Consider the following 24,329-nt stretch of genomic DNA (forward strand, 5'->3'; position numbering starts at 1 on the left):
ACGAGGCCACAGTGTCTGTCCCCCTAAAGGCGCCCGTGGGGATCCCTGGAGTTGGGGGAAGAGCCAGGCTCACATCTGCGGCCATGGCCAGACACCGCTGGGCAGCGCATGCCCCTCACCGCAGCCTCGGCCAGCCCCGGGCCCTGAGCGGAAGCCACAGGACATCCCCCCACCCCGCAATGCCCTCAGGGCCGTTTCCGCCCTGAGGGCACAAATATCTGCATTTCAGTCAAAGGCGAACACGCATCTGGGATGTTCCGGGACTCGTCATGTGTGTCCCCCCGTACCGTGGGCACCCCCGGGTGCGCTTATGAAGGGGTCACTTCCCATCAAGGGAGGAAACAAACTTGAGTCACTTCGTATCAATCCTGCGACTGCCTCACGGTCCGTGCAGCTACCCTGGGCACGGCCAGCTCTGCACTGACCACTGTCCAGTTGGCTCCCATGCCAGAGAGTGATTCCCGCCGGTCACTGTGTGGAGGAGGCTCCTCGCATGCACGTTCCTCAGTGTCCCCTGAGCTCTGTCCTTCCCCTACGTGGCTGGCCACGAATCCCCTCTGAACCCCCGGGGACCCCAGCACCGCATGTCCACCCTGCGTGCACCCGGGCCTGGATTGTCCACTTGAAGGTGATGTCCAAGCGACGTCAGCAGCAAGTCAGACTCTCAAGCACTAGAGGGGCTGGCAGGAGTGTCAGCAAAGGGAGAGTTGCTGTGGCACCAAAAACTCGCACTTTGTGGTCTAGCTTCTGTCCCATCTCATCCAGGTTAGGGTTGTCTTTGTTGTCCTACTCACTCTGTCCCCCACTCTGCCTGCCAGCACTGCCATTGCCTCCCCCCACCTGCCAGGCCCAGGAGGGCCCACGGGGGTGGCGGCGACTTTCCTGCTACCTGTGGATGCGGCTTGTCCTGGCTCTAATGACGGGGCAACCCCGGTCCCCGTGGTGTTCAGGGGAGGGGATGGGGATTGGAGAAAAGGGTAAGTTACATTCCTTCCCACAGAGGAATCCACCAGCAAAATTGCCCCTGACACACTCAGACACCAATTATCACTGAATGTGCCGCAGGACAACACCAATTAAGACAGTGACCTGCACAAGGGCTCTTGTCCCTCTGGAGTAAAGTCACTTGATGGATGGATCTTGGACAGTGTCCAACCCGCAGACACCAGCTCCAGAGCTCAAATAGCCCAGCCCTGAGGCATTATCAATTATTCACCCACATTTATTCAGTTTCACACTAACTCTACATTCATCATTCACAAGGTAAAGATGCTTCCCATTAGTATTTTTCTTTTGTCGCAAATTCATATTCTCATATTGTCAATGTGCTCCTGTTTCCTAAAATAATGCAACCCTTTGCCAATCCTCTCCCTGTGTGATGTTCGTAAACTGAATCCAGCTCATGGTTAAAAACATATGTTTGGTGTAGAAAGAATGTTCTAGAACTCACTATCACCAATGTTTACCGAAACCAAGTGGTGGTAAAGGGGTCCTGTCCTCGGGAGCACACGGTCACGGGACCCCAGATCTGGGCACTCGGTTCCCATAGCCTCAGTGGAGACTGAGGCCCCGTCCCTGTGGAGGAGAGGGGAGACAGGTGAGTGGGGTCCACCCCAACCATTCCTACAGGAGCATCTTCCTCTAAGACACATTCATGTTTCTGTTCAAAAGACAAGGAATCTCCTCCTGAATCTGCCAGAGATGGGCAGAAGGAGGATACTTAAGGAATCAGAATGAATGACTGAAGCCTGCGGCTGAAGAGCGTGTTCACTTCTATCATGTCCTGGTTCGATAGAGTCTCTCCACTGCCTTGATGGAGAATTTGAAATAAAATAGCTCTTAGGAGAATGCATCGCTATGAAGATCTACCTTTCTGTTTTTCACATTTATGACTTTGAAGCCGTGGGCTGTCCTCGGGCTCATGGGCAGCTCCCCCCAGGTTCCAGGTCGCCCCTCGATGGGCGACAGGTCTGCTTCCCGACTGTCCTGCAGAGATCTCTGGCGCTCACTGTGTGTCTGCGCTGGGGACTGTGTTGTTCCTTATTGAAATATCCTGTGAGGAGAGCAGGGTGGTGTTGCTGAATCGTCTCTCCGCGGCATCTTCCCTGCACAGCCGAGGTTCTAGCACATTTCCCCGACCCTGAGGACCGAGCTGGTGATGCTCTGCCACTCACGCCCTTTCTCTGGGGGCAGGTCTCTGTGCCCCGCACTCTCCCAGGGGCTCTACCGTTGTCAGTCCCTGAGTGAGCTTCGCAAAGAGAAGGCCCAGTGGCCGTGAGCTCGAGTCCATTCCAGTCCCGGTCCCACGGCCCAGGAGTCGCTCACATGCAGATTCTCCCCAGCGTGGCCTCAGCAGCCGCTCTGGGCTGCTCCCAAGGGTCACCGCACCACAGGGGTGACGGGACCACAGTCCCCACCGCCTGGTCATCACGCCCTTCCCGGTCAGATCCAGACCGTGTGTTTTCCATTTGCCCTTTGAACCCATGTGCCCAGTGTGCTGGGGTGAGACTTTCCCCATGGGCTGCATCGCGCCACACTGGTGTTCACTGTTATGGTTTGTGGCTGTGTGTGACGTCTGGAGATTAATGTTGCCCTTCCTCCCCCTTTAGTGAGGAGCGCTTTGGCTATTGGAGAGTTACTCATGATTCCCTATGAATTTCAGCAATATTTGTTCTATTTTTCTCAAGAATGCCATGGAGGTTTCCACGGGAAGGGCACTGGCTCTGGAATTTGTGTCTGCCAGGCTGGCTTTCAGATAACACTGACTCTACTGACCTACCTGCTGGGGACGTCCTCCCACTTCTTTTTCTCTTCCAATATTCCTTTTCAGTGTTTGGAAGTTTTCCTGTTTGAGTCCTTCAGCTCTTTGCTAGATTCATTTATCCCCAAAGTCAATTCATTTATTGACTTTGAGGGGAAGGTTTTCGACATCCTCCTCTTTAGACGGGCGGCATGCCTAGAGGAAGGCCGCTGACTTGTCCACGGAGACTACAGATGCTACTGAGGACGTCTGACAACTACATTTTCCCCATGAAAAAATCTTTGCATGATGCTTTCCACGGTCGCTGCATGTTCTCTTTAACATTCTTCTATCCATCTACATTCAGGAATCCAGCAGTTATTTAGATTTTCCCTCTATTACCATCACCATTTTAAAGTAAATAAGACTTTTCATTATAGATTACCTTTGATAAACTTTAACATTTTTCTATTCTTCAAAAATATATTTCCTGGGCCTCCCAGGTGGCGCAACGGTTGAACACTGTGTTGCAAAGCTGCCCACAGTCTCTGCAGTGCTAGTTCAATCCCTGGTCGCCGGCGAGGGTCCCACATGGCACGCAGACCTCTCCTGCTGTGCCCACTGCTCCACTCAATAGTGTATTTAATCACTCGGCCTGGTCTGTTTCCCGCTCTGGCTCTGGTGAATTCTCTTACCCTCTGCGCTTCTGACTGTACCCAGTGCTTGTGTAAATAAATAAACAAATCTTCAAAAAAATATATTTCCTAAAATAATGCAGCCATTTTTCAAATCTCATATCTGTGTAACATTCAGCATATGAATCCCAGTTTTTTTTTTTTAAATATTATGGCTGGTATGTGAAAGAATGTTCTAGATAGAACACACTCATCTCCAACCTGATTTACGTGAAATCAAGCAGTTGTAAAGGGGGTTTGTCCTTGGAAGTACACAGTCACGCGACCCCAGTTCTGGGCACTCGGTACCCACAGCCCCTGTGTGTGTCTCCACTGAGGACACCACCTTGTGGAGGGGAGGGAAGGGGAGACAGAAAGTGGGGCCTCCCAACCCTCACAATTCGTAATGGGGCAACATCCTCCAAGAGAAATTCATTCTTCTGTTCAAAAGTCAAGTGGGAATTGCTCTTGAAATGAATCTCCCACAGATGGGTGGAAGTGTCTTTAGCAATCTGAATCTCGGGTGTTTCCGTAGCCTACCTATTGTAAACAGTGCTGCACTAAACTGGTGGTACAGGCATCCTTTTGAATTAATGTGTTTTTGTCCTTTGGGTAGATCCCTAGGAGTGGGATTGCTGGATCATATGGAAGCTCCATTTTTATCAGTGTGAGGAATCTCCACACAGTTCTCCGTAGTGGTTGGACCAGTTTGCACTCCCACCAACAGTGCAGGAAAGTTTGTTTTTCTCCACATCGGATGCCCTCTCATTGATGACTGGATCAAGAAGATGTGGTACATATACACAATGGATGATTACTCAGCAATCAAAAATATAAATTTGTGGCATTCACAGAAACACGGATGGCGCTGAAGGGATCATGCTCAGTGAAATAAGCCAGAAAGAAAAATAAAAATATCAGATGGTCTCATTCATAGCAGGAACGTAGAGGATACAAATAAGAGAACAGGAAATAAAAGTAATTATAATGAAGTAAAAATCAACACCAACAGGCGACTATAAACCAGACTCAGTACAATGGGGACAAGGCAGCAGGATCAAAACGGGTGGGAAGGGCACAGGGCACGGCAGTGATGTTCACGGGTGGGTGGGTGCTGGGATCTCACAGGGACCACACCTGAGATGAGAAAGCATACATTGTGCAAAAAATGAAGAATGATCTAAAAATATATAAAAATATTAAAAATAAAAAGAATCGGAGACTATGATCGAAACCTCTGTTTCATGGTCATTTATACGGCGTTCTGATTTGATTACAGTCCTTCGAAAGCATGTTTTTTTTTTTTTAATGTGAACTATTTTTGAAGAACTACATTCCGTCAATTAAGTTTTATAATTTTTAAGACACTTGTAGCTCTTGTGGGGTCATGGTAATAATTGCCATCTGTCACATCTTTGCTCTCTGTTTTGGGGCTTCATATCTGCCCCTCTGTGTGTGCAGAGCCCCCATCACACTCCACGGACCACCCACGTGAACACCCTCCTGCCTCCACAATTCAAGGACAGGGAACCCCAAGGGTAATAAACAAGTGCCCCTCACACACTAGAGCGCTCCTGGGCCTCAGAAACAGCTGTGAGCACAGGCCCTGCGGGGGGACAAGCCATGTGCACCCCACACACCTGAAAAGTGCGAGTGTCCATCCACACACATGTGTCCCCACCACAACAGGGAGCAGCACCTCAGTCGAGAGATGGGCCAAAGCCTAGGTGGACAGTCTCTAAGGTGGATGCCCGGTGCCTGCAGAGTCGTGGGCAGGTGGATTCAGGCTCCAGACCCTGCTGCGAGCTCGCTGGCGTGTCCTGACCCCCGCACGGATGTGTTTCTTCACGTCCTACTCACACTCAGCCAACACTTTCCACCGTGTCCCCTTCACTCAGCAAGTGCTGGACACCGGGGTCCACAAGGTGGACAGACTCGAGTCTGTGTCTGGAGGGATTAAATGTGGGGATGTGCTCCTGGGCTGAGAAGCTTTTCTCAGCCAGGGTGAGCAGGAAGGACTGACCATTCTCTTCATGGGCTGAGGAGTTTCAACCAGAAGAGTTCAAGTGAGGATGCAGGATTCCCCCCGACCCCTGTGAACAGCACCCCAGCCCCTCCAGCCCCCAATGACCTTCGCCCTGAGGCTAAGAGAACACTCTGCCTGGTGCTGACCCTGCCTGCCCCTACCACGCAGGCAGAGCAGGAGGAAGTGGATGTCGACTCCCAGGTGGTCTCGGTGATCCAGAGCATCGGGGGTCACAGTGCCCAGAGGCAGGATTCCCCTGGGCTGGACATGTGTTGACAGTGAGGACAAGGGAGGTCATAAAGGAACACCGGTAGGCGAACGGGCCCGCAGTGTCTGTACCACTAAAGGTGCCCGTGGGGATCCCTGGAGTTGGGTGAAGTGCCAGGCACCCTCCTGTCTGCGGCCACGGCCCATCCATGCTGTGCAGTGCATGTCCCTTACCCTGGCCTCGGCCAGCACCAGGCTTTGATTGGATGTCCCATGACCCCCACCCCGGCTCCCACGCTGTCCTTGGGGCCACGTCCACCTCGCAGAGCCCTTTGGGCACAAACATGCACATTTCAGTCAAAGGTGAACACCATCGGGGAGGTTCAGGGACTTGTCCTTTGTGTCCTCTTGTCCCGCAGGCCCAGCCGGGACCACACATGAAGGGGTCACTTCCCATCAGGGGAGGAAACAGACTTTGGTCACTCTGGGTCCCTCCTGCATGGGCAGCTAACCTGGGCGGCCAGCTCCATGCTGACCACTTTCCGGTTGGCTCCAATGCCAGAGAGAGATTCCCGCCGGCCCCTCGTTTGGAGGAGGCTGCTTGCAATCTGCATTCCTCAGTGACCCTGAGCCCTGTCCTCCCTCCACACGGCTGCCCATGGGTCCCTCCGGCTGCTGGCCCAGGCATGGACAGCTGAGGTGGCGGCCTGGATGCACAGGGGGACATGGACCCCCGGATCCCCGCCTCGCCCTCCTTTGGCCCCCCATGGGACCCCAGCCTGGCCATATCCACCCCAACGTGGGACCTGAATTGTTCATGTGAATGCAACATCCTCGCTAGGTCAGCAGCAAGTCAGACTCTCAGGCACTAGAGGGGCCGGCAGGAGCGTCAGGACATGGATCTTGTTGCGGCGCCAACAACTCGCACTTCAGGGGATCCAGCCTTTGCCCCATCTCCGCCAGGTCCGGGGTGTCTGCTCATTGTCCCGCTCACCCTGCCCCCCACTCGGCCCCTCCCGCCCCGCCAGCACATCACCCAACACCTGCCAGGCCCAGGAGGGCGCTTGGGGGTGGTGGTGACTTTCATGCTCCCTGTGGCCGGGCTCATTCTAGCTCTGACCATGGGGCCACCCCGGTCCCCGCGGAGTTCAGGGGGTGATGGGCCTGAGGGAGGACCAGGTCCTGGCCACATAGGGGTAAAAACTAAGGAAATTGCCTCTGACAGACTCAGGGCACTAACGATCACTGGGATGCGCCACAAGACTACGCCAATTAAGACAGTGACCTGAACAAGGGCGCTTGTTCCTCTGGAGTAAAGTCACTTGATGGATGGATCTTAGACAGTGTCCAACACGCGGATGCCAGCTCCAGAGCTCAAATAGCCCAGACCTGAGGCCCTGTTCTGTCCATGAGGCGGTGCAGGACGGGGTGTCACATCCTGTGAGTGCTCAGAGGCTCCCCACGAGCCCTCACCATGGAGTGAGAGGCCGGGACGCCCTCTGTCCTGCCACAGGGACAACCTCAGGAGAGAGACTCGACACAGCAGCAGGAACTTCCCGCCAGACTGCAGGAGTCTGCCCCAGCCGTTTGCAGGGGAGAATCCACTCACACTTAAGGGTTTTCAGATGTCACGCCTCCTTTTAGACTGGAGAATGTGCCGCAGATAAACTATTCACTTTGTAAATCATGACAACTGATGCTGACGGGGTCCAAGTCGTCATGTCCCACTGCCCTGTCAGCCTGGGTGAGATTCGGTGAGAGAAAACACATTCTCTTGTAATTTACAATATTGACTTTTGATGCATTGAGCATATTAGAAGATTGTGACTTCTGGGAGACGTGACAATTTCAGCCGCACACCTGGCATGAGCACCAGCACACTCAGTGGGTTCTGGGCGCTGAATAAAATTGCAGCAATCAATAGAATTGGATGGTGAGGAAGACATTCCAGAGGGAATTAAAAATTACACTTATTGTTCAAATCAGAATGTTATGCCTTTCCTCCTGAACATGATGACAGATATGAGTCAGGTAGAAATTCAGTAACTTGTCAGCAACACGTTGACATCTTAAAGGCTCTGGCACCAACATGATGGTGGAGCCTACATCTGTCTATTTGTGGACATGAACTTGGGATTTTTCTCCAACTCCACACTCAGGGATTGTCTGTGTAATTGTAAAATGAGTCACAGTATTTACACAAGGCCTGGAGGAGATATGTCACATAATTTTATCCATTTTAAAGATGTATTTAAACTCACGCGACAGCTGTTAACATGTTTCACCACCAAGTACCCTCAATTATTTTCGTATTTTCATGAAATTTCTGGAATTATTCCCACCAATGTGTGGCAATAATTTCATATTACAATATTCTCCTAAAAATCCTGCCTCCCCAAGGCCTGTCCCTGCGTCACCCCACAGAGGGGGGAGAGGGTGAGATTGGGGGCAGAGAGAGGGCAGGGCTGCCCCGTGTCCAGATGTCCCCACTCACTCACAGGCCTGGGGGAGGAAAAATCCTGAACCCGGGGGACCCGGGGCCCTGGGACCAGCAGGGACAGCCACACACACAGACCGTCCGGCTCAGCCCCGGAGCAGCCTCCTTCCTGCATAGACGTGCATGCGTCTGAGGGGGACAGAGGGGCCGGAAGGGACCCAGGGTGGATGAGCCCATCCTGCAGGTGGGACGTGTGGGTGTGACCCAGGAGGAGACTCTGGGGGAAACGTGGTCTATGGGTCCTCAGATGTGGGGAGTCAGGGGCAGGGAGATGAGGAGATGAGAGGACGGACCAGGAGGCAGCACTGAGGCCTCAGGTGCAGGAATCTGACAGAGGAGGCTTCAGGACATGCTGCACAGGGACGCCAAGCCCAGATCATTCAGTTCCAGGACAGTGTCGGGTCCTAGGGAGCAGGAAAATGGGGACCCTCACACCCCACCTCCCTGTACACCCGTCCCTGTGGGGACTCCCCAGACCAGGGCTGTGCTGGAGGAGCAGGGACAGTCTCTCTAGCGTGGAGAGGAGCTGGCCATGGTCAAGTGTCCTCTGGGGCTATGCCCTGGACAACCTCTGGGAGGTGTGCTGGGCGGAGATGCTGAGGCCTGTTAGGAGGGGGAGCCACGGACCTGGGGGGTTGTGGGGGAGCTTTGTCTATTGACTTTTTTGACAGATATGAGCTTGTAATTGTTCAAGTGTTGTAGGGGACAGTTGAAATTTTCATTTTTATCAATTTTCAGGACTTATGTGGAGAGTGTAATAATGACATATTCACATGAGGTGGTAATAAATGGGTTGAATGAAACAGCAGACATAGATGATATCAGTGTCCATAGAACTGGAGGGTATAATCATGTAGGAAATACATTAAGTTGTTATCTTGCATTGAAACCCATTCCATTTTCAGTAATGGAAGAATTAAGACTTTGTTGCTCTTTCCTCTTTTATACAGATGACGGCCCCAGGGGTGACCAAACACACGGCCGTGACAGAATTCGTCCTCCCTGGGTTCCCCACCCAGGGGACCATGGGATTCTTGCACCCACTGCTCTTTTCCCTGGTCTACCTGTGCGCCCTGCTGGGGAATGGACTCATCGCCCTCATCACCACCCTGGACCGGCACCTCCACACCCCCATGTACTTCTTCCTGAGGGGCCTGTCCTTCTTGGTTCTCTGCCTCATCTCAACCATGGTTCCCAAGTCCTTTGCCAACTCTCTAAGGCACCACAGCTCCATCTCCTTCCTGGGATGTGTCTCCCAGGTCTTTATGCTGATTCTTTCAGCAGGTGGAGAGATGAACCTCCTCACGGTGATGAGCCTTGATTGCTATGCTGCCATCTGCCACCCCCTGCACTATGAGGTCCTCATGAGCAGGGACAGGTGTGTGCAGCTGACAGCTGTGTCCTGGCTGGGTGGGGGTCTCTATGCTGTGATGCTAACAGCTGGAACCTTCTCCTTGTCCTACTGTGGGTCCAAAGTAGTCCACCAGTTTTTCTGTGACATCCCCCAGTTATTGGCTATTTCCTGCTCAGGAAATTTTATGAACAAATTTGTCCCCATTCTCATTAGTGTGGTATTGATTATCTGCTGTTTCATTTTCATCATCGTTTCCTATGTCCACATCTTCTCTGTTGTCAGGAAGATCCCACCCACAGAAGGGAAGGCCAAAGTCTACTCCACCTGCCTTCCCCACCTGCTGGTTGTGGTGCTGTTTGTCTCCACTGGATGCTTTTTATTATCTGAAGCCGACCTCAGGGACCCCGTCCATCTCTGACATGGTCATTTCTATGTTCTACACGATGGTGTCCCCCACCTTTAATCCCTTCATCTACAGTCTGAGGAACCAACCTTGAAGTTGGCTGTGGGGAGACTGATGAAGGGCCAATACTGTAAAATGTGAGATATCACAATCTGCAATTATAAACCCTCATTAATTCAGCTTTGCCCCCCTAACTCTTACATGTCATCACTTATAAGCATAGATTTCGCATTAGGATTATTCCCTTGTCACAAATTCATATTCTTGTAATCCTCCCTATACTCCTGTTTCCTAAATTGCTGCTATCATTCCCCCAAACCCTCCCTGTGTGATGTTCATAAACTGAATCTAGCTCGTGTTTATAAACTTGTATTTGGTGTAGAAAGAATGTTCTAGAACTCACATTCACCAACATTTACATAACAGGGTCGGTCCTCAGGACCACATGGCCACGGGACCCTGTCCTGGCTCTCGGTTCCCACAGCCTGCGTGTGTCTCCACCGAGGGCCTTGGTCTCGTTGATGGCAGGGGAGAGGTTGAGTGGACCCCTTTCCCTCAGGATTCCTCATGGAGCGTCTTCCTCTAGGAGAATTTCCTGTTGCTGCTCAAAGGACAAAGGGAAACCCCACCTGATCTGCCAGAGGTGGAAGGATGGACACTCCCTTGGTTAGTAGGAATCTATGAGTGAAAACTGGAATGGATGGAATGTTAATTTCTGTGATGCCTGTTTGGATGCCAACGTGACTGCACCCCCTCAATGTGGTGTTTTCAAAAGTAAAGTTAGATGAATTATCTTTGAAGAACTGTGTTTCTCCTTAAAAGTTTATAACGCGTAACTTGTCTATGTGTTGATTTTTAGGTTCCCTTACTTTTCCAGATTGTTTCTTGATCCTCTACCAGGTCTTCTCCAACTTCTTGTAGATTAAACTTCAGTTCACTTTTCTTCCACTTGGGAACTGTGTTATTATTTTGTTATGCAAACTAAATCATGGCATATTTGCAGTTTTTAATGTAATTCAACACATCTGCACTGCACTTCGGAAGATATCACTCTTGTTTTCCTAACAATGAGAATGTGAGCTGGGGGTGACGTTCCTCCTCTCCGGGAGCAGGTCACTGTGTCCCCAAACTCTCCTGTGTCTCCATATTTTGTCCATGAAAACATTTATGATAATAAAATGTAGTTAATCACAAGACATGACTTGTCCATTCAAATTTCAGAATGAAACCTGCGCTAAAAAATCACGCAAAGTAATAGTCATTTCAGTGATAGCATGAGTGCACAGTCCCCACCCCCTCGGGATATGACGTTATTCCCTGGTAAGATTCCTGTGGATGTATTTTCTGCTTTTCCTTGAACAAATCCAGTGAGTGTCTGTGACAAGGGATATTTACCATGAGTATTTCATCCCAACATCACGTTAATTTGTTATTTGTTCTCATCAAGGAGGACACTCATTTAGACTTTTTACTGTTTTCACCGTGGGTCACTCTTCACTCCCACATGTACCAGTGTCCACTCAGAATCTACTAAATGCCCTGCAGTGTCTGCCCCCTCCGTCCACACTCCTACTCTCCTCCCCTGTTCTGTCTCATAATGAGCAAATTTTTGTACTCAGTCGAACATTTCCTTTTGCTGTTTGCCACTATAAATTTTTTTAATTATTGACTTTTTATATTATAATCCACAGATGCATGAGACCAGTGAATATCTTTCACTTTTTGACTTACCTCGCTAGCATACGCTCTCCAACGTCCACTTTGGTCTCTAAGTTCACCTTTTTAATATCTGTATAGTATTCCATTAAGTGTGAATCCACATTCTTTATTCTCTCTTCTGTCCACGGCACTTGGGTTGGGGCCACGGCTGGCAATGGTGGACGGTGCTGCTGGGAACAAAGGTGTGTGTGGTCTGCACTGAAGAGTCTGCGCATCTGGGACAAATACCCGGATGAGGTTGCTCTATCCTGTGGTTGTCCTGTTGTTAGTGTCTGAAGATGTTTCCTTGCCATTCCCAGGAGAGTTGAGAGGCCTTTTCTCTCCTCCCCCACCTTTTTGCTGTGTCCAGTCTCTGGATTGGTCCCTTCTCACAGGTAACAAAAGTTTAGATTTCTATTTTCCTTATTATTAGAACAATTTGGAATGGGTTAAAAATTTGCATTAGACAAACCCTTAAAATACCAGAAGGAACACACAGGTGCTGCCCACTGCACATTCACCCCACAGATGAGCTTGGGGACACACACCAAGGACCAGGGAAGAATAGCACATAGGAACAAGTACCCCCCCACACACACTAGAGAGCTTCTGTACCTCAGAAAAGCCATCCTCAAAATGGGCACCTGCACTGGGAGAAAATTGTGCACATCACACACCTGACAAGGGCGAGTGTTCAAAGTACACAAAACCTAAAAACCTAGCAACAGAGACACCCCAATCCAACCTCAGACCCCCAGAGACATTTCCAACGGGGAGTTGAGGAGGCCGCAGCCTCTCACACTTTTTATTCAGGTTGAAACCATACACGCTACTGAGCCCATCCACCTGCCTCACACCTGAAGCCACTTGAACATCCCTGAGAGAGTCATAGATACCGGCACGTGTTGCATAATATCTCCTGGATTCCTGATGCGTCTTTTAGATTTCATTATTGATATAATCTAAGTATACTAAATTAATATTGTCAGGTGACTCCCTGCGGCCTCTGACTATTTCAAATTGATCCTTTTCATCCATCCCACTCACTGTCCTGCTGTCCCCCTTAGAGGCATGCAGGGCAGACAGAGCACCTGAGTCTGTTTTCTGCAACTCACTTGAGGGGGGCACCCTGGACTGGACGCTGCTCAGCCGGGACGGGCGGGAAGGACAGACATTCCCTCATTGGCCGAGACACAACAACAGTCTCAGTGACCTCACAGTTTCTCACAACACTCTCGAGCAGTTCCCCAACCCTTGCCCCCTTCTCCCTGAGCCCATATAGGACACCCCGCCCGAGCGCTGACCCTGCCTGCTGAGCAGGAGGTAAGGGGGTGTTCTTTCTTGGGGGGCTCGGCTCCAGGAGGAAACCAGGGCCACCGTCAGTCAGTGTGGACGGTCCCTGGTCAAAGGTGACCGCGCGATGCTCACAATCACGATGCCCCGTGGAGACACAGGCGAGCCTTGGGGGCCGGAGGCTGCCCACCCACGCTCCGAACTCAAGGCAACACCCCTGCCGGCCTCTGGGCGCTGGCTTGCTGGCGTGTCCTGACCACCACTTGGATGTGTTTGTTCCCATCAGGGATGGGCTCATCCTGCGGGGCCAGTGGAGTCCAGGGCGTGTTCATGTCATTATTCACCCTCAACGTCTAATAAGCTGGGCGGACACTGTCCTGCTGCTTCCTGGGACTTCTGAGAGCTGCCAGTGACGACGCTTCAGCTCCTCACACTCAGCCCACACTTTCCACCATGTCCCCTTCCCTCAGAGGATGCTGGATACCGGGGTCCACACGGTGGAAAGACTCGAGTCTGTGTCCGGAGAGATTAAATGTGGGGAATGTGCTCCTGGGCTGAGAAGCTTTTCTCAGCCGGGGTGAGCAGGAAGGACTGACCATTCCCTTCATGGGTTGACGCGTTTCTACCAGAAGAGTTTATGTGAGGACGCGGGATCCCCCACAACCCGCGTGAGCAGCACCCCAGCCCCTCCAGCCCCCCACGACCGTCTCCCTGAGACATAAAGGACTCCCCACCCAGTACTGACCTGCCTGTCCCTACTACGCAGGCAGCACAGGAGGAAGTGAGTGTCGTCTCCTGGGTGGTCTAAAACATCCAGAGCATGTGTGGTCACAGTGCTGAGAGGCAGGATGCCCCAGGGGTAGGCATGTGTTGTCTGCAAGGCCAAGGCAGGGGAATATGTGGGTACACGAGCGGGCAGATGGGGTGCAGGGCCTGTCCCCCTAAACGGCACCCACAGGGATCCCCAGAGTTGGGTGAAGCGCCAGGCGTCCTCCCGTCTGTGGCCATGGTCTGTCCCTGCTGGGCAGCATGTGATCCCTCATCCCGGACTCGGCCAGTCCCGGGCTCCGAGCAGATACTGCCTGACCCCAGTTCCTTTCCTCGGGGCCGCCTCCGCCTCAAAGAGCCCTTTGGGGATTTCTGGAACTGTCCTGTGTGTCCTCCTGTCCCGCGGGCTCAGCCGAGACCCACATGAAGTGGTCACTTCCCATCAAGGGAGGAAACGGTCTTCAGTCACTTTGTGTCCCTCCCCCGGCCTCAGGGGCCACACAGCTATCCCAGGTGTGGAGAGCTCTCCACTGACCACTGTCAGGTTGGCTCTGATGCTGGCGAGTGACCTCCTGCCGGCCACCTGTGTGGAGGAGGCTCCTTGCATGCAGATTCCTCAGTGTCCCCTGAGTCCTGTCCTCCCCTCCCAGTGGCTGACCACGATTCCCCGGCTGCTGGCCTGGCTAGGGCGGCCGAGGCGGCGGCCTGGGTGGCACAGGCAGACCCAGAGCTCCGTCCCCCAGGGGACCCCAGCCCAGCCATGTCCACCCCACGCTCACCCGGGCAGGAATGTCCACGTGAAGGCGATGTTCTCGCGAGGTCAGCAGCAAGTCAGACTCCAGGCACTAGAGGGGCTGGCAGGAGCGTTAGGACAGGGAGAGTAGCTGCGGCACCAACAACTCGCGCTTCAGGGGATCCAGTCTTTGCCCCATCTCCGCCAGGTCCGGTGTGTCTGCTCATTGTCCTGCTCACCCTGTCCCCCAATCGGCCCCTCCCGCCCCAATACCTGCCAGGCCCAGGAGGGTGCACGGGGGTGGCGGCCACTTTCCCGCTCCCTGTGGCCGGGCTGATCCTGGCTCTGACCATGGGGCCAACCCGGTCTCCGTGGAGGTCAGGGGGGTGATGGGCCTGAGGGGGGACAGGTCCTGTCCTAACAGGTGTGAAAACTAAGGAAATGGCCTCTGACACACTCAGGGCACTAATGATCACTGGGATGAGCCACAAGATGACGCCAATTAAGACCATGACAGTGACCTGAACAAAGGCACTTGTCCCTCTGGAGTAAAGTCACTTGATGGATGGATCTTGGACAGTGTCCTGCCCGCGGATAACAGCTCCTGAGCTCAAATAGCCCAGCACTGAGGCCCTGCTCTGCCCATGAGGCGGCGCAGGATGGGGTGCGAAATCCTGTGAGTGTTCAGAGGCTCCCCACGAGTCCCGTCCATGGAGTGAGAGGCCGGGACGCCCTCTGCCCTGCCATGGGGACAACCTCAGGAGAGAGACCAGACACGGCAGCGGGAACTTCCTCCCAGACTGCAGGTATATTAGGGGAGCATCCACTCACACTTGAAAACTTTTAGATTTCAAGCTTCATTTTTAGACTTGAGAATGTGTTAAACTATTCACTTTGTAAATCATGACAACTGATGCTGACCGGGCCCAGTCGTCATGTCCCACTGCCCTGTCAGCCTGGGTGAGGCTCAGGGAGAGAAAACATCTTCTCTTGTAATTAAAAATGTTCAAAGATATTGACTTTTAATACATTCATCATAGGCTTTGGTTATTGGAGATGTGACGATTGTTGTTTCAGACCTGGGATGTAGCTTCAGCACACTTGGTGGGTTCTGGGCACTGAATAAAATCAAAGCAATCAGTGGGATTAGATTGTAATGAAGAAATTCCAGGCAAAATTAAAAAAAAAACTAGTTGTTTAAATGCGGAACATTATGCCTTTTTGTCCCAAACATTATGACAAAAATGAGTCAAGTAGAAAATCAGTAACTCTTACAGAAATATGTTGACTCCGTCATGGCTCTGACACGAACATGAGGCTGGTGGGGACATATGACTATTTACTGATGAGAACTTGGGATATTTCCCCAGCACCCTCACTCGGGGACTGTTAGTGATGTTGTAACATAAAGTCGCAGTATAAACAGGGGCTGGAAGAGGTGGATGTCAAGTTATTTAATCCATTTTAATAGGTATTTAAAGTCACACAACAAATGTCAACATTATTAACAACCAGGTACACCATTTCTTTACCTCCACGGACACTGATTTATTTTCTTGTTTTTATGAAATTTTGGGAGTTATCCCCACCAATGTGCTGCAATTATTTTATATTACTATACTCTCCAAAAATTCCTGCCCTACCCAGGGCCGGCCCGTGTCACCGCACAGAACGGGGAGAGGGTGAGATTGGGGGGAGGAGAGCAGGCAGGGCTGCCCCGTGTCCAGATGTCCCCGCTCACGCACGGGCCTGGAGGGAGGAACAAACCCGCACCCGGGGGACCCGGGGCCATGGGACCGGCAGGGACAGCCACATGCACAGACCATTTGGCTCATCCCCGGAGCGGCCTCCTCCCTGCACAGACGTGCCTGAGTCTGAGGGGGACAGAGGGGCCGAGAGGGACCTGGGGGGGACGAGCCCATCCTTCAGGAGGGACATGTAGGGGTGACCCAGGAGGAGACTGCGGGAAACGTGGTCTCTGGGTCCTCAGATGTGGGGAGTCAGAGGCAGGGAGTTGAGGAGATGAGGGGACAGAGCAGGAGGCAGCAGTGAGGCCACAGGGGCAGGAATCTGACAGAGGAGGCGTCAGGGCATGCCACACGGGGACGCCGAGCACAGATAATTCAGTTCCAGGAGAGTGTCGTGTCCTGGGGAGCAAGAAAACGGGGACCCGCACACCCCACCTCCCTGCACACCTGTCCCTGTGGGGCCTCCCCAGACCAGGGCTGTGCTGGAGGAGCAGGGACAGGCTCTCCAGGGTGGGGAGGAGCTGGGCATGGTCACGTGTCCTCTGAGGCTGTGCCCTGGACAACCTCTGGGAGGTGTGCTGGGCATAGACTCTGGGGCCTGGCAGGACGGGGAGCAGCAGGCCTGCGGCAGTAGGGAGGGGTGTCAGCTGAGTTTGTTGACAGATATGAGATGCTAATTTTTTCAAGATTTGTAGGGGATAACAGAAATTTTCAGTTTACACCAATTTTCAGGTCTTCTGTGGAAAATGTAATAATGCCACATTCACATGAATTGGAAATAAATGGGCTGAATATTGAAGTTTAGGCAGATGATGATTTTTGACTCAGTAGGAGCTAGAAGGTATAATTAGAAGAAAATAGATTGAATCATTACTCTGTTATGATAACAGAGATGTTCCATGTTTTAATTTTGACATTCACTTTCCTTCTCTGTTCTCAATTCAGATGACGGCTCCAGGGGTGACCAATCTCACGGCCATGACAGAATTTGTCCTCCTGGGTTTTCCCACCCAGGGGACCATGGGTTTCTTGCACCCGCTGCTATTCTCCCTGGTCTACCTGTGCGCCCTGCTGGGGAATGGGCTCATCATCCTCATTACCACCCTGGACCGTCACCTCCACACCCCCATGTACTTCTTCCAAAGGTGTCTGTCCTTCTCGGAACTCTGCCTCAACTCAGCCACGGTCCCTATGTCCATTGCCAACTCTCTGAGGCACTGTAGCTCCATCTCCTTCCCGGGCTGTGTCCTCCAGGTCTTCACAATGGTTATGTCAGCAGCTACAGAGATGTACCTGCTCACGGTGATGAGCCTTGACCGCTATGCCGCCATCTGCCACCCCTGCACTATGACATCCTCATGAGCAGGGACAGGTGAGTGCAGCTGACAGCTGTGTCCTGGCTTGGTGGGGGTCTCCATGCTGTGATGAACACAGCTGGAACCTTCTCCTTGTCCTACTGTGGGTCCAACGTTGTCCACCAGTTATTCTGTGATGTCCCCCAGTTATTGGCTATTTCCTGCTAAGGAAATTTAATGAATGAACTTGACCCCATGCTCATTGATATGGTGTTTGTAACTTGCTATTTCATTTTCATCATCATTTCCTACATCCACATCTTCTCTGCTGTCAGGAAGATTCCATCCACAGAAGGGAAGGCCAAGGCCTACTCCACCTGCCTTCCCCACCTGCTGGTTGTGGTGCTGTTTCTCTCCACTGCATGCTTTGCTTATTTGAAGCCGACATCAGGGACCCCATCTGTGTCTGACCTTGTCATTTCTATGCTCTACACGTTGGTGCCCCCCACCTTTAATCTCGTCATATACAGTCTGAGGAACCGAGCCATGAAGTCGGCTGTGGGGAGACTGATGAAGGGCCAGTACTCCAAGATGTGAGATATCACAATCTACAATTATAACCCCTCATTTGTTCATGTTTTCTCCTCTAACTCTTACATGTCATCATTTATAAGCATCAATTTCTTGAATTAGGATTATCCCCTTGTCACAAATTCATATTATCATAATCCTCACTAGACTCCTGTTTCCTAAATTGCTACATCCTTCCCCCAAGCCCTCCCTGTGTAATGTTCATAAACTGAATCCAGCTAGTGGTTAAAAACTTGTATTTGGTGTAGAAAGAATGTTCTAGAACTCACATTCACCACCATTTACATAACGTGAGCAGTGGTAAATTGGTCTGTCAGGACCACATGGTCACAGGACCCAGTCCTGGGTCTCGGTTCCCACAGCCTGTGTGTGTCTCCACCATGGACCTTTTCCTGGTTGATGGCAGGGGAGAGGTTGAGTGGGGCCCCCCGTCCTTCACGATTCCTCATGGGGTGTCTTCCTCTAGGAGAAGTTCCTTTAGCTTCTCAAAGGACAAAGGGAACTGCCACCTGACTCTGCCAGAGGTGGAAGGATGGACACTTCCTTGGTTAGTAGGAATCTATGAGTGAAACCTGGAATGGATGGAATGTTAATTTCTGTGATGTCTGTTTGGATGCCAACGTGACTGCACCCCCTCAATGTGGTGTTTTCAAAAGTAGTTTTATGAATTATCTTTGAAGAACTACATTTCTACTTAAAAGTTTATACATTTTAATTGTTGAATTTATTTTTAGTTTCCTTAGTTTTCCCAACAGTATCTTCATCCTCTACCAGGTCTTCTTCTCAATTATTGTGTAGATTACACTTTAGATCACTTTTCTTCCACTTGGGAACTATATTAATTTTTATTATGTAAAACATTATGCAAACTAAAGCTTGACAATATTTGCTATTTTTTTTCAAATAATCCTACATCTGCATTGCATGCCAGTTGATCTCACATTGTTCCCTAACAGTGAGAACGTGAGCTGGGGTGAAGTTCTTCCTCTCCAGAGCAGGTCACTGGGTCTCCAAACTCTCCTGACCGATGAGCACATTTTATCCATGAAACTATTTGTGATAATAAAATGTAGTTAATCACCAGACATGACTCATCCATTCAAATTTCAGAATGAAACCTGCGCTAGAAAATCACTCACAGTAATATTCGTTTCATTGATAGCATGAGAGCACAAGGCCTCTCTGGTGGGGCATCGGGTTGAGCGCCGCACTCTGAAGCTGTGCACAGCCTCTGCAGTGCAGGTTTGAGTCCCAGCCAGCCAGGGAGAAACCCACATGGCACAGCAGACCTCTCCTGCCTTGCCCATTGTTCCCCTCAGCAGTGTACTTTGGTCCTTCTGCCTGCTCTGCTCTCCGCTCTGTCTCTGGTGAATTTTCTCACCCTCCCGCGCTTCTGACTGTACCCAGTGCTTGTATAAATAAATAAATCTTAAAAAATACACATGAGATAACAGTCCCCACCCCCTTGGGATATGATGTCATTCCCTGGTCAGATTCCTGTTGATGCATTTTCTGTTATTCCTTGAACAAATCCAGTGAGTGTCTGTGAGGATCTTTCCATGAGTGTTTCATCCCAACATCACATTAATTTGTTATTTGTTCTCATCAAGTTGGACACTCATTTTCACTTTTACTGTTTTCACCATGGGTCACTCTTCACTCCCCCACATGCACCAGTGTCCACTCAGAATCTAGTAAATGCCCTGCAGTGCCTGGCCCCTCCATCCACACACCTACTCTCCTCCCCTGTTCTGACCGGTAAAGAGAATTTTTTTTCACTTAGTCCAACTTTTCCTTTTCTTGTTTGCCACTATAATTTTTAAATTGTTGACTTTTATATTATAATCCACAAATGGGTGAGACCAGCCAATATCTTTCACTTTTTGACTTATCTCACTAGCATACGCTCTTCAACATCCACCTTTGGTCCCTAAGGACACTAGTTCACCTCTTTAATAGCCGTGCGGTATTCCATGGAGTGTGGACAGACATTATATATTCTCTCCTCTGTCCCCGGCACTTGAGTTGGGGCCAGGGCCGGCAATGTTGGACGGTGCTGCTGGGAACACAGGTGTGCGTGGTCTGCACTGTAGAGTCTGCGCATCTGGGACAAATACACGGATGAGTTTGCAGCAGAGTGAAGCAGGTCCTGCCCCACCCCCTACAGAAGAGAAAACACAAGCAGATAAATGCCTGTTTCCATGTGTGACGTCACCATCGTCATGCAGCAAACCTAAGCATATGACACCATGAGTAGAAACCCTAAAATACTATTTCCTAAATATTAGAAGCAAATTATCCCAACAAAAGGACAAGTCTAATATAAGTGGAGGGACAGGGGCTGGGGTGGAAAAGAACTGCAGGATCCACAATTTCAGAGACTAGTAAAGTTTCTCTTCCCAGAGGGCTGGTGACCCCCATGGTCACTCACTTCTGCTGGACGTCCACTGTCTTTCTGCCCACTCCCCCTACCTGGGCTCCCTCCTGCCTCTCTCCATGTCACTTCCCTCCCATTCAGGCCTTTCCACATCCCCCTCAAGCGCATCCCCAGGGCCTCTCTGTGAGGGGCACACGGCAGGTGATGGGCGACTGTCCAGCTGTCTAGACAGGGACTCAGAGCACTGTTATGACTGATGGTGCCCACCGCGGTGGACACAACAGGTGGGGAATGGAACCTGCACATGAGGATTTGTCTATTCATATCCATAGAGGCATGAGCCAGACACAACATCACATCTGCACACCGAGTGTGATAATTACTCACTGAGACACACTGCAGGACGCTCCAATTAACACAGTCAATTAAACACACGCTTTCCCTCAAGAGGAAGGTCCCTGAAGGCTAGAATCTGGACCATGTCCAACACGTGGACACCAGCACCAGAGCTCAAATAGCCCAGCCCTGAGGCCCTGCTCTGTCCATGAGGCAGTGCAGGATGGGGTGGACCATCCTGTGAGTGCTCAGAGGCTCCCCACGAGCCCCGACCATGAAGTGAGAGGCCGGACACTCTCTGTCCCGCCATGGGGACAACCTCAGGACAGAGACTCGACACGGCAGTGGGAACTTCATCCCCTGCCTGCAGGTATCTGCCCCAGCCGTTTGCAGGGGAGAATCCACACACCCTTGGAAGTTTTCAATTCAAGCTTAATTCTAGACTTGAAAATGTGCCCTAGGTAAACTATTCATTTTCTGAATTATAACAACTAATGCTGAAGTTGCCCACGTTGCTCAATGTCCCACTGCCGTGTCAGCCTGCGCGAGACTCATTGAGATAAAACATTCTTTTTTAATTTAGGATGGTCAATGGTATTGACTTAATACATTGATCATATTAAAAGATTTTGATTTATGGGAGATGTGACGATTAATGTTAATACCTAGGATTTTAGCACCAGCACAATCAGTGTGTTTTGGATACTAAACAAAACAAAACAATTAACGGAATTAGACTGTAATGAAGAAATGCTGAAGGAAATTAAAAATAATAATAATACTTATTATTAAATTCAGAATGTTAAGCAATTCTGTCCTAAACATCATGACGGATATAAGTCAACTAGATACTCAATAACATTTTCAGCAAAATGTTGACCACTTAATGGCTCTGACACAAGTGTGAGGCTGGCAGGGACGTGTGACTGTTTATGAACATGAACTTGGGATTTTTCCCCAACTCCATACTCAGGGATTGTTGGTAATATTGTAAAATAAAGTCACAAAATTTAATCAGGGGCTGGAGGAGATTGATGTCAAATGTCATTTTATCATTTTAAATTTGTACATAAATCACTCAACGGATGTCAACATTATTAACAACTAAGTACCCTAATTTATTTCCTTGTTTTGTTAAATACCGGGAATTATTCCCACCAATGTTTGACAATAATTTTATATTACCATATTCTCCTAAAAATCCTGCCTCCTCAGGGCCTGCCCCTGCGTCACCCAACAGAGGTGGGAGAGGGTGAGATTGGGGGGAGGAGAGTGGGCAGGGCTGCCCTGTGTCCAGGCATCCGCACTCACGCACGGGCATGGGGGAGGAACAAACCCACACCCGGGGGACCAGGGGCCCTGGGACCGGCAAGGACATCCACACGCACAGACCTTCCGACACAGCTCCGGAGCGGCCTCCTCCCTGTACAGACGTGCATGAGATTGAGGGGGACAGAGGGGCCGGGAGGGACCCGGGGTGGACGAACCCATCCTGCAGGAGAGACATGTGGGTGTGACCCAGGAGGAGACTCTGAGCGAAGCATGGTCTCTGGGTCCTCAGATGTGGGGAGTCAGGGGCAGGGAGATGAGACAAGGGTATGGACCAGGAGGCAGCAGTGAGGCCACAGGGGCAGGAATCTGACAGAAGAGGCGTCAGGGCACGCCACACGGTGACGTCGAGCACAGATCATTCAGTTCCAGGACAGTTTCGGGTCCTGGGGTGCAGGAGAACGGGGACCTACACACCCCACCTCCATACACACCCATCCCTGTGGGGCCTCCCCAAACCAGGGCTTTGCTAGAGGAGCAGGGACAGGCTCTCCAGGGTGGGGAGGGGCTGGGCATGGTCACATGTCCTCTGGGGCTGTGCCCTGGACAACCTCTGGGAGGTATGATGGGCGTAGGCTCTGGGACCTGTCAGGAGGGGGAGCAGCAGGACTGGGGCAGTAGGGAGGGAAGTCAGTCAGGTTTGTTGAGAGGTATGACACTGTAATTCTTAACGTTCTGTAGGGTCAGTGGAAATCTTCAAGACTTCACCAATTTTCAGGACATGTTTGGACAGTGTAATCACGTCACCTCACAGGAGATGGAAATGAAAGTTTGATCACAGCAGCACATGCACATGAGGGTACTAGAATCCGTGGGACGTAGAAGGAGTGATTACCAGCCAAATAGATTGAATCATTATCCTGTGCTGACAATGCACTTACGTTCAATATTGGAAGATTTGACAAACTTTCTTCCTCTTTATTTTTTCAAAAAGATGATGACTCCAGGGGTGACTAATCTTACAACCATGATAGAATTTGTCCTCCTGGGGTTCCCCACCCAGGGGACCATGGGCTTCTTGCACCCACTGCTCTTCTCCCTGGCCTACCTGTGCGCCCTGCTGGGGAACGGGATCATTGTCCTCATCACCACCCTGGACCGGCACCTCCACACCCCCATGTACTTCTTCCTGAGGAGTCTGTCCTTCTCAGACCTCTGCCTCATCACAACCACAGTCCCCAAGTCCATTGCCAACTCTCTGAGGCACAGCAGCTCCATCTCCTTACTGGGCTGTGTCCTCCAGGTCTTCATGATGGTTATGTCAGCAAGTACAGAGCTTCACCTGCTCACGGTGATGAGCCTTGACCGTTATGCTACCATCTGCCACCCCCTGCACTATGAGGTCCTCATGAGCAGGGACACGTGTGTGCAGCTGACAACTGTGTCCTGGCTGGGTGGTGGTCTCTATGCTGTGATGTTCACAGCTGGAACCTTCTCCTTGTCCTACTGTGGGTCCAACGTTGTCCACCAGTTCTTCTGTGACGTCCCCCAGTTATTGGCTATTTCCTGCTCAGAAAATATAATGAGCGAACTTGACCCCATTCTCATCGGTGTGGTCTGGAGTATCTGTTGTTTTATATTCATCATCATTTCCTACGTCCACATCTTCTCTGCTGTCAGGAAGATCCCATCCACAGAAGGGAAGGCCAAAGTCTACTCCACCTGCATTCCCCACCTGCTGGTTGTGGTGCTGTTTCTCTCCACTGGAAGCTTTGCTTATCTGAAGACGACCTCAGAGACCCCATCAATGTCTGACCTTGTCATTTCTTTGTTCTATGCAGTGGTGGCCCCCACCTTTAATCCCGTCATATACAGTCTGAGGAACCAGGCCTTGAAGTCAGCTGTGGGGAGACTGATGAAGGGCCAGTATACCAGCATGTGAGGTATCATTGTTTTCATTAATTATTTACCCAATCTACATTTATGGACCCCTCATTTATTTAGATTTTCCCTCCATTACCTGTCACCATTTTAAAGTAAAACAAGATGTTTCATTACAGATTTCCTTTGCAAATTTTAACATTTTTCTATACTTCAAATCTCTATTTCCTAAAATAGTGCAGTCATTTCCAAAACATCCATCCATGTGACAAACATTATATGAATTCTGTTCTTTAAATGCTATGGCTGGTATGTGAAAGCATGTTCTAGAACTCACACATCCCCAACATTTTCATGAAATCCAGCAGTGGTAAGGGGTCTGTCCTGGGGAGCACATGGTCACGGGACCCCAGTCCTGGTGATACAGTTAACAAGTTTG

At 50.8% G+C, this 24,329-nt stretch overlaps 2 protein-coding genes across 2 annotated transcripts; both read left to right on the forward strand.

The window, feature by feature from the left end:
* Nucleotides 1-9,133: 9,133 nt before the first annotated feature.
* On the forward strand, nucleotides 9,134-18,021 carry LOC119250791 (olfactory receptor 14A16-like; the record flags this gene model as incomplete). Its single annotated transcript, XM_037518397.1, has 2 exons — nucleotides 9,134-9,811; nucleotides 17,803-18,021. Coding segments are annotated over 2 exons (897 nt in total), but the record flags the coding sequence as incomplete, so codon positions are not given.
* A 4,985-nt stretch (nucleotides 18,022-23,006) lies between these two features.
* Nucleotides 23,007-23,951, forward strand: LOC119250886 (olfactory receptor 14A16-like). Its single transcript, XM_037518466.1, has one exon. The coding sequence runs from the start codon at nucleotides 23,007-23,009 to the stop codon at nucleotides 23,949-23,951; it is 945 nt and encodes a 314-aa protein (XP_037374363.1).
* Nucleotides 23,952-24,329: the final 378 nt, after the last annotated feature.

Source organism: Talpa occidentalis, unplaced genomic scaffold (assembly GCF_014898055.3).
Source record: "Talpa occidentalis isolate TD23 unplaced genomic scaffold, MPIMG_talOcc4v2.1 talOcc4.18, whole genome shotgun sequence".
Lineage (NCBI taxonomy): Eukaryota > Metazoa > Chordata > Mammalia > Eulipotyphla > Talpidae > Talpa > Talpa occidentalis.

Excerpts from the sequence above, each read along its gene's own strand:
- LOC119250886 (XM_037518466.1), top strand. The coding sequence starts at position 23,007 with ATGACTCCAGGGGTGACTAATCTTACAACCATGATAGAATTTGTCCTC.